The sequence below is a fragment of the Amblyraja radiata genome, chromosome 1 (genome assembly GCF_010909765.2).
Source record: "Amblyraja radiata isolate CabotCenter1 chromosome 1, sAmbRad1.1.pri, whole genome shotgun sequence".
In the NCBI taxonomy this organism is placed as follows: Eukaryota; Metazoa; Chordata; class Chondrichthyes; order Rajiformes; family Rajidae; genus Amblyraja; species Amblyraja radiata.
In genome coordinates, this window is record NC_045956.1 from 190,293,205 (window position 1) to 190,303,623 (window position 10,419).

General features: G+C 45.7%; 1 protein-coding gene across 1 annotated transcript in view; it reads left to right on the forward strand.

Moving 5' to 3' along the window:
* Nucleotides 1–8,355, forward strand: part of LOC116989155 (disintegrin and metalloproteinase domain-containing protein 19-like) — a 78,453-nt gene extending 70,098 nt beyond the window's left edge. The window contains exons 18-19 of the mRNA XM_033046417.1: nt 7,479–7,571; nt 8,318–8,355. Of these exons, the coding sequence (XP_032902308.1) occupies nt 7,479–7,571; nt 8,318–8,355 (131 nt within the window). The remainder of the gene's footprint in view (nt 1–7,478; nt 7,572–8,317) is intronic.
* Nucleotides 8,356–10,419: the final 2,064 nt, after the last annotated feature.

Below are 10,419 nucleotides of genomic sequence, written 5' to 3' on the forward strand. Positions count from 1 at the left end.
CTGGATGCACTGCTGATTGTTAATACATTAGTGATTTGGATAACACATCTGCAGATTACTCCAACATTGTTATAGTGGACAGTGAGGAAGGATATCAATGTTTACAAGATCTAGATCAGTTAGGAATGTGGGTCAACACAGTCCCGTTTATATCAACGGGTCGATGGTGGAAAGGGTCAAGAGCTTCAAATTCCTGGGCGTGCACATCTCTGAAGATCTCTCCTGGTCCGAGAACACTGATGCAATTATAAAAAAAGCACATCAGCGCCTCCACTTCCTGAGAAGATTACGGAGAGTCGGTGTGTCAAGAGGACTCTATCTTTTACCGGTTGCATCGTGGCTTGGTTCGGCAACTTGAGCGGAAAAGACTACAAACAGTAGAAAACACTGCTCAGTCCATCATCGGCTCTGACCTCCCTACCATCGAGGGGATCTATCGCAGTCGCTGCCTCAAAAAGGCTGGCAGCATCATCAAGGACCCACACCATCCTGGCCACACATTCATCACCCCGCTGCCTTTAGGTCGAAGGTACAGGAGCCTGAAGACTGCAACGTCCAGGTTCAGAAATAACTGCTTCACCACAGCCATCAGGCTATTAAACTCAACTCAAACAAAACTCTGAACATTAAAAAAAAAAAATCCTTTTTTTTTTTCCTTCGCTCCATAGATGCTGCTGCACCCGCTAAGTTTCTCCAGCATTTTTGTGTACCTTCGATTTTCCAGCATCTGCAGTTCCTTCTTGAACACTCTGAACATTAATAGATCATTTTACTTCGGAGTCACGTGAGTGACTACGCGAAGACCCCGTCCAGCACGCATGCGCGACATAGCGTCTCACGCAGTGCAACAGCGACGAACGAGAGTACAGGCGCTCACGCTAGAAGTTTAAAAACGGGACCTCCAGGTAAGTAACTTACTCTGAGGTCGTGTTTTCAAAACCCTTGTTCTTGTTTGTACACTCACAGGATGAACAAGGGAAAACAATCAAGAAAGGTCGTTCCCCGTTCGACTCCAACGGAACAGGAGGGTTCCATCAGTGGGGGGCGATTGGCGGCACCTGGACCGCACACGCTGCGGTCCAATGTCACCGACACCAATTCCGAGCCGAGCCCAGCACCACTAGCACAACCTGAACATCAGCAGCGGGCTGGAGGTAAGGCAAAACGGAAGTCGGACCGGCCGGTATACTCAGACGAGTCCGGTACGGAAGACTCACCGCCCGGGAGCGGCAAAGGTGGCTGTTTGTGCCGAATGGAGAGACTCATGGAGCAAATGCTCCAGCTAGACTTGCTCCAGGAGATGGGGCAAGCTCGCCAAGGGAGCACAAGCACTCCCGCTCCAGTGCACTACCACACACTGGCCATCGCATCTCCCTCAGCAGAGGGGAGGGTTGGCGACCAGGACTGGGCTGGTCAAGAACAGGGGTCACTGGCCGAAGATATCGGGAGTATGCACGGGGTACAGGAACAGGAAGAGCTGCTGGGAGTGGTGAACCGCTACGTGGCAACACCGCGAGCGGGGCGGCCGTTACAGCCGAAACTGGCGGCCGGCATTGACTACCTGTCATCTAAACCACTGCAAGAACAGGTAGACAATGAGGCGTTGGACCTCTACACGCCTCCTGAAAACTGCATTTCATTAAATGTACCTGCTGTCAACAGCCAAATCTGGGGGTACATTGGACAGGGTATCAGAACCCAAGAATTGAAACTGCAGCTCCTGACGTCGGCTATCACCTCCTATGGTCGTTGCATGGACGGGGTAGACATGACAACTAATCAGCAAGATACCCTGGCTCTACTGTGTAACACACAGTATGAGATTAACAACCTCTGCAAGGAAGCAATAAGTCCTGCCCTCAATCCGAAATTCGCAGGACTGTGCAGAACACCGGCCTCAGAACCACAGATCCTGCTATTTGGCAAGGACTTGCCCAAACAAGTCAAAGACCTGGATGAGGAATCAAAAGCATTTGGCCTCATGAGGGCAGGACCCGGAACGAGCAGAACCACTCAACCCAGACGGCAGTACCCCATCGCATCCACCAGTCGACGTCAATTCCATGGGACTGGTGAAAGCTCGGAATGAAAGCTCACACCATCCCCGGAAGCCTTTTTTAGGCCAGGGCCCAGAGAGTTTAATCTTACTATTATCTGTTTATTTGCACTTTATCTGTTTATTCATGTGTGTATATATTTATATAATACACGGGGTAGACATGTGCTCGCCCCGCCTTACCTCTCTGAGCTGCTCCACCTATATGCTCCTGCCCGGTGCCTCAGGTCAGCTGATCAGCTGCTCCTTGAGGTACCAAGGTCTAAGCGGAAGCTCAGAGGGGATAGAGCCTTTTCTGTTGCTGCTCCGGCGCTCTGGGACACCTTGACGTTGCACATCAGACAGGCCCCCTCACTGTCCATCTTCAAATCCTCCCTAAAAACTCATTTTTATTCTCTGGCTTTCGACACTGGCTGAGACATTGCTCCTGTTCTTAGTGCTTTTAATGTCTTTTAATTTTTACTGTTTTTTAGTCCTTCGTTTTATGGTTTTTAATGGTTTGTAATAACTTTTTGTCCATGAGTTCTCATGTACAGCACTTTGTGGCAACTGCGGTTGTTTAAAGTGCTTTATAAATAAAGTTATTATTATTATTATTATTATTATTATATTGGTAAATGAACACACTGATCTGTTCTGTATTCATGCCTACTATATTCTGTTGTGCTGAAGCAAAGCAAGAATTTCATTGTCCTATCTGGGACACATGACAATAAACTCTCTTGAATCTTGGATCAAGGAATGGCAAATGAAATATAACTCTGGCAAGTCTGGCAAGTCTGAGTTGTCAAACCAGAGCAGGATTTAGACAATAGGTGCAGGAGTAGGCCATTCGGCCCTTCGAGCCAGCACCGCCATTCAATGTGATCATGGCTGATCATCCACAATCAGTACCCCGTTCCTGCCTTCTCCCCATATCCCCTGACTCCGCTATCTTTAAGAGCCCTATCTAGCTCTCTCTTGAAAGTATCCAGAGAAGCGGCTTTTTACACAGTAGATGGTGGACCTCTGAAGAGTGTTGCACAACACAGAGATCTGAGAGTATGGGTACATTTCACTGAACGTGACCAATCAGTTGGACACTGTGGTTAAAAAAGGGGTTTGGCACACTGGCCTTCATTGGGAAGGGCGTTGAGTACTAATGTTGGGATATTATGATGCATCAGTACAAGTCGTTGGTGAGACCACACTTGGAGCACTGTGCGGTTCTGGTTGCCCAGCTACAGGGAGAATGTCATTAAGTTGGAAAAGGTGCAGAAAAGATTCATCAGGATGTTACCTGGGCTTGCGAGCTTGAGTTATAGGGAGACATTGGATAGGCTTAGACTTCGTTCTTTGGAGCGTCAGAGGCTGATTGTTGGCATTGAGGTGTACAAGATCATGAAGAGCATGGATAAAATGCCTTGCTCATCAACCTTTTACCTGGGTAGAGGATTCTAAAACCCGAGGTCATGGGCTTAAGGGTTGAGGAGAGAGATTTAAGAGGGTCCTCAGGCAACGTTTTCATTCAGAGGGTAGTTACATCATGGTACAGCTGTACAAATTGTTGATGAGGCCACACTAGGATCACTCTGTGCTGTTCTGGTCCCCCATCTACAGGAAGGATATCATTATGTTGGAAAGGATGCAGAAGTGATTCACCTGGATAAGGTACAGAGAATTGTGAAATGCTGCCAACCAGTACAGAGAGTTGGTAAATGCTCGTAAATGGGCACGGATGACATCTTACGCGACTGCTTTGAGTCAGCTACTGATCCACATTCAGGGATTCCACAGCTAACCTGAATGAGTATGCCACTGCCATGACTGACTTCATCAGCAGGTGCGTGGAAGACTGTGTGCCGACCAAGTAAATCCGAGTGTTGCCCAACTGGAAACCATGGATGAACCGTGAGGTACATTCACAGGTTAAGGCCAGGTCTGCTGCATACAAGTCAAACGATTCAGAGCTGTACAAGAACGCCCGCTATGATCTCCACAAAGCCATCAAGGATGCCAAGAGACAATACTGGGACAAACAGGAGTCCCAGTATAATCACTCAAACACACAGAGAATGTGGCATGATCTAAATAAGATAACTGGCTACAAAGCAAGGTCAGGCAACATCACCGGTGATAGTGTGCCGTCAAATAATAATGAGACGGAGTACAGAAGGAGATTGAGAACCTCGAGTGCTGGTGTCGAGACAACAACCTTTCTCTCAATGTCAGCAAGACAAAGGAGATAGTGATGGATTTCAGGAAGCAAAGCGGTACACATACCCCGGTTTGCATTGAGGACGCCAACATAGAGATGGTTGAAAACTTCAAATTCCTAGGAGTCAAAAACTTCAAATTAATCAAGCCGCCCACAGTGTACAGATACAGGATAAAGGGAATAATGTTTAGTGCAAGATAAAGTCCAATTAAAGATAGTTTGAGGGTCTCGATGAGGTAGATGATCATCTAAAACCAGTACCCCGTTCCTGCTTTCCCCCCATATCCCTTGATTCCGTTAGCCCTAAGAGCTAAATTGAACTCCCTCTTGAGGTGTAGAGGTTTGTAAGAATCATTGGAGACATGCCAAATGTCCAGTTTCCTCTTTAAGTAGAGGTGTGGGTGGGTGTGTCCTCTTGGATATCATTACAATGTGGTTTGTCCACGACCGATGTTGGTAATATTAAGGGTAAAGAACCGTCACACCTTCCGGAGGTGCTCTCCGGAGGATCCGCTGTGGTAGGCCCCTTCTGGAGGTGCTGCTGAGAAGCTCAGGCCGGAGTCTCGCAGGCCGGAGTCCGGGCATCGCGGGTTGGAGCCTCGCGGGTCTGAGATAGAGCCTCACGAGTCGACGAAACTCCGCGGCCAACGTGCTGGGGCCTGGCTCGGCGTCACGGAGGCATCCGGAGACGGACCCTTCGGCGATAGTGGAGAGGTCGGAGCGGCAGTCGACCGACGGACGAGGACGGTCACGTGGAAGTGGATAAGTCTCCAGGTCCTGACAGGATATTCCCTAGGACATTGAGGGAAGTTAGTGTAGAAATAGCCGGGGCTATGACAGAAATATTTCAAATGTCATTAGAAACGGGAATAGGACCCGAGCATTGGTGTACTGCGCATGTTGTTCCATTGTTTAAAAAGGGTTCTAAGAGTAAACCTAGCAATTATAGACCTGTTAGTTTGACTTCAGTGGTGGGCAAATTAATGAAAAAGATACTTAGAGATAATATATATAAGCATCTGGATAAACAGGGTCTGATTAGGAACAGTCAACATGGATTTGTGCCTGGAAGGTCATGTTTGACTAAGCTTCTTGAATTTTTTGAAGAGGTTACTAGGGAAATCGATGAGGGTAAAGCAGTGGATGTTGTCTATATGGACTTTAGTAAGGCCTTTGACAAGGTTCCTCATGGAAGGTTGGTTAAGAAGGTTCAATTGTTGGGTATTAATGCAGGAGTAGCAAGATGGATTCAACAGTGGCTGAATGGGAGATGCCAGAGAGTATTGGTGGATGGCTGTTTGTCAGGTTGGAGGCCAGTGACTAGTGGGGTGCCACAGGGATCTGTGTTGGGTCCACTGTTGTTTGTCATTTACATCAATGATCTGGATGATGGTGTGGTTAATTGGATTAGTAAGTATGCAGATGATACTAAGATAGGGGGTGTTGTGGATAATGAAGTAGATTTCCAAAGTCTACAGAGAGATTTAGGCCATTTGGAAGAATGGGCTGAAAGATAGCAGATGAAGTTTAATGCTGATAAATGTGAGGTGCTACATCTTGGTAGGACAAATCCAAATAGGACGTACATGGTAAATGGTAGCGAATTGAGGAATGCAGTTGAACAGAGGGATCTAGGAATAACTGTGCATAGTTCCCCGAAGGTGGAATCTCATGTAGATAGGGTGGTAAAGAAAGCTTTTGGTATGCTAGCCTTATAAATCAGAGCATTGAGTATAGAAATTGGGATGTAATGATAAAATTGTACAAGGCATTGGTGAGACCAATTCTGGAGTATGGTGTACAATTTTGGTCGCCCAATTATAGGAAGGATGTCAACAAAATAGAGAGAGTACAGAGGAGATTTCCTAGAATGTTGCCTGGGTTTTAGCAACTAAGTTACAGAGAAAGGTTGAATAAGTTAGGTCTTTATTCTTTGGAGCGCAGAAGGTTAAGGAGGGACTTGATAGAGGTCTTTAAAATGATGAGAAGGATAGACAGAGTTGACGTGGATAAGCTTTTCCCATTGAGAGTAGGGAAGATTCAAACACGAGGACATGACTTCAGAATTAAGGGACAGAAGTTTAGGGGTAACATGAGGGGAAACTTCTTTACTCAGAGAGTGGTAGCTGTGTGGAATGAGCTTCCAGTGGAAGTGGTGGAGGCAGGTTCGATTTTATAATTTAAAAATAAATTGGATAGGTATATGGATGGGAAAGGAATGGAGGGTTATGGTCCGAGTGCAGGTAGATGGGACTAGGGGAAAATAAGTGTTCGGCACGTAGGGCCGAGATGGCCTGTTTCCGTGCTGTAATTGTTATATGGTTATATGGAAGTGAAGATGCCGCTGCCGCGGAAATGAGCAAAGGTGAAGCTGACGTGGGAGGACTGCCGTGAGGAGGGGAAGAACAATGGAGGACCGGCGTGAGGATGGGGAGAACTAAGAGGAAGCTGGCGCCGGGGTCCTCTGTAACTATGTAAGTGCCCTTTATGCGGGACTATTTGCATACTTTGGATATGCAAGCAAAGAATGTCACTATGACTTGTCACATGACTAAAGTATTCAATTCAATGTCCACATCCACACTATTGATGCTGATTGAGGTATGTTCTCCACCATGACTCCTGACATTAAGGGAGAGGTTATCATCCTGACACCCTATTACTAAATTCTCTATCGCCTTCCTGTAGATCATTGTTAAAGGAATCAAGGGATATGGGGGAATAGCAGGAACGTGATTTTAGATGATCAGGCATGATCCTATTGAATGGCGGTGCTGACTCTGGGCTGGATGGCCTATTGACTCTGTTTTTTTTCTATGTTTCTACCACTGTGGTGTCATCTGCAATCTTGTACATGGAGTTGCAGCCAACTTTGGCCACACAGCCGTGAGTAGAGCAGGGGACTGAGAACGTATTCATGTTGAAAATTAACATCACCGGTGTTCATATTTACTGTGGAGGAGGTGTTGTCATCTATCTTTACTGATAGTGGTCTGTGGGTCAGTCACCAACCTGGTGGCAGAGTGGTGCCAACCTGGTGCTGAGTCGTTGGTCCAGGTCGTTGGGAGATAGGTTTGGATAGGATTATGGTGTCAAAGGCAGGGATTACACATCTGACTATGAAAATCTTGCAACACTGAACATGCATTGATTGTGGGTGTAGAAGAATTATGACCTTGAGGTTGTTTGTTACTCCTTGCATTTTCATGTTCTTGCATTTCACAGCTGAAAAGTATGAACCTAAAACTCCAAAACCAACTGCTGTTATTGAGAATAATTTCATCTATCCTAAAGTAAAACCCACCAGTCCAGGATATGGTAAGTGAATTCTATATGCTCCTTTCATTATCAGTAAGGAGGGTGAAGGAAGACCTGAAACAAGAGTATATAAAGTTATTGTTCATATAGGTAAGAGATTGGATCCTGTTGACGTTCAAAGGGACCTTCATAACATTGGACTCAAGTAAATGAAAACTAATAACAATGTGGTGTGTTGGCCTTTATTGCAAGATGATCTGAATATAAAAGTGAAGATGTCCCACTGCAATTATATAGGGTGAGGCTACACCTGGAATAAATGTACCGTTTTGATCTAAACCAAAATGTTAGAAGGAATGCAGCAAAGATTCACCAGGTTGGTTCATAGTTTGTTTAGGAAGGAACTGCAGATGCTGGAAAATTGAAGGTAGACAAAAATGCTGGAGAAACTCAGCGGGTGCGGCAGCATCTATGGAGCGAAGGAATAGGCAACATTTTGGGTCGAAGAAAGGTTTTGACCCAAAACTTTGCCTATTTCCTTCCCTCCATAGATACTGCCTCGCCCGCTGAGTTTCTCCAGCATTTTTGTCTACCTGGTTCATAGAGTTGTAGAGCTACCCAGCGTGGAATTAGTTTCTTCAGACCAACTCGTCTGTGTTGATTAAATGCCTTCCCCAGTTTGTCCCAATTGACCCATATCCTCCTAAACCTTTTCTATCCATGAAGCTGCCAAATGTCTGTTAAATATTTTAACTGAAACCTGTCCCCTATATTCTGACTCCCATTTAATCTTTTTACCCTTGCAGTTTTTCACCTCTACCCACAGGGACTGTACATCTTCTGATCCTATGTCATCCTTTGCTAAGAACTGAATTTCATTCCTTACCGGCAGTGCTTCCCCACAGAAAATGGTGTTAGGGAAACTGTTGGGACTGAAGGCAGATAAATCCCCAGGGCCTGGTGATCTACATCCCAGAGTACTCAAGGAGGTGGCCTTAGAAATCGTGGATGCATTGGTGATTTTTCTATCCTGGAAAAAAGGTTCTGACAGGCTACCATTTCTATGCCTCTCATAATTATATCAGGTCTCCTTGCAACTTCTGCTGTTCCAGAAATACCAAACTAAGTCTTGCCAACCTCTCCTTGTAGCTAATACTCCCCTATCCAGGCATTATTCTAATAACCCTGCTCTGCACCCTTACCAGAGGCTTTATTGGCGACCAGATCTGCACATAATACTCCAAATGCGACTTTTATTAAATGCGACTTAACTAAAGTTGTGTAAAGCTGCTTCATGATTTCCTGACATACTGATCAATGACATCAAGCGTACCGCATTCCCTCTTTACCACTTGTGTGTCACTTTCCGGAGTTATAGATTTGGACCCCAAGATTCCTCTGTGCATCAATGCTGTTGAGGGTCATGCCATTAATTGTACATTTTTCCCTTACGTTTGACCTGCCGAAGTGCAACACCTCACACTTGCTCGGATTAAACTCCACCCATTTCTGCAGCTGACCGATGTAAACCTGGACTGCTTTCCTCACAGTGCATGACCCCAGCAATCTTGCTGTCATCTGCAAACATACTAACCAACCGGTTTACTTCCAAGTTATTTATATATATCACAAACAGCAGAGGTCCCAGCACAGATCCCTGCAGAACTCCACTAGTCACAGACCTCCAGCCTGAAGATTCTCGTTCCACCACAAGCCTCTATCAGCAAGCCAGTTCTGAATCCATATGATCAAGTTTCTGTTAATCCTGTATCCTGATTGTATTGGTCAATAGTATTATCAGATTTGATTAGGTAGCATGCAAAACAAAGCTTTTTGATGCACCTTGGTACACATGATACTAAACCTATACTTTTTAAAGTTATGTTACACTGCAAGTTGTTGCACTTGGAATATAGAGTTCAGTTTTAGTCACCTTGCTATAGGGTGCCATTAAGCTGGAAAGAATGCAGATGAGATTTACAACGATATTGCCAGGACTTGAGGGCCTGAGTTTCAGGGAGAGGCTGGGCAGGCTAGGACTGTCTTCCTTGGAGTACAGGATGATCGTTAGAGAGGTGTTTAAGATCATGAAGGGAATAGATAGGGTGAATGCAGAGTTTTTCTCTGAGGATAGGGGAGAGGAGGGGAAAGGTAACATTTTCACACAGGGCAGTGTGTATATGGTATGAGCTGCCAGATGTGGACATTGAGCCAATAACAATATCTAAAAGAGATTTGGACAGGTACATAGATAGGAGCTACATGCAGGACAATTGGACTAATTTAAATGGGGCATTTTGGACAAGCTGGGCCGAAGGGCCTGTTTGCATGCTAAATGACTCTAGCATATAGCCTTCCCTTCTACACACACCATCCTGGAAATGTCACTTCATAATTGCTGTTACTTGATCAGCACTGGTTCTATATCCTGGAACTCATTCAGCAGCAGAAGGTTAGCAGGAGCAGTTGAAGAATATAGTTCACCCCACCTTTATAGACAAATAGGTGCAGGAGTAGGCCATTTGGCCCCTCGAGCCAGCACCGCCATTCAATGTGATCATGGCTGATCATCCCCAATCAGTACCCCGTTCTTGCCTTCTCCCCATATCCCGTGACTCCGCTATTTTTAAGAGCCCTATCTAGCTCTCTCTTGAAAGCATCCAGAGAACTGGCCTCCACCAGAGAATTCCACAGACTCACCACTCTCTGTGAGAAAAAGTGTTTCCTCATCTCCGTTCTAAATGGCTTACTCCTTATTCGTAAACTGTGGCCCCTGGTTCTGGACTCCCCCAACATCGGGAACATGTTTCCTGCCTCTAGTGTGTCCAAGCCATTAACAATCTTATATGTTTCAATGAGATGCCCTCTCATCCTTCTAAACTCTGGTGTACAAGCCCAGCTGCTCCAT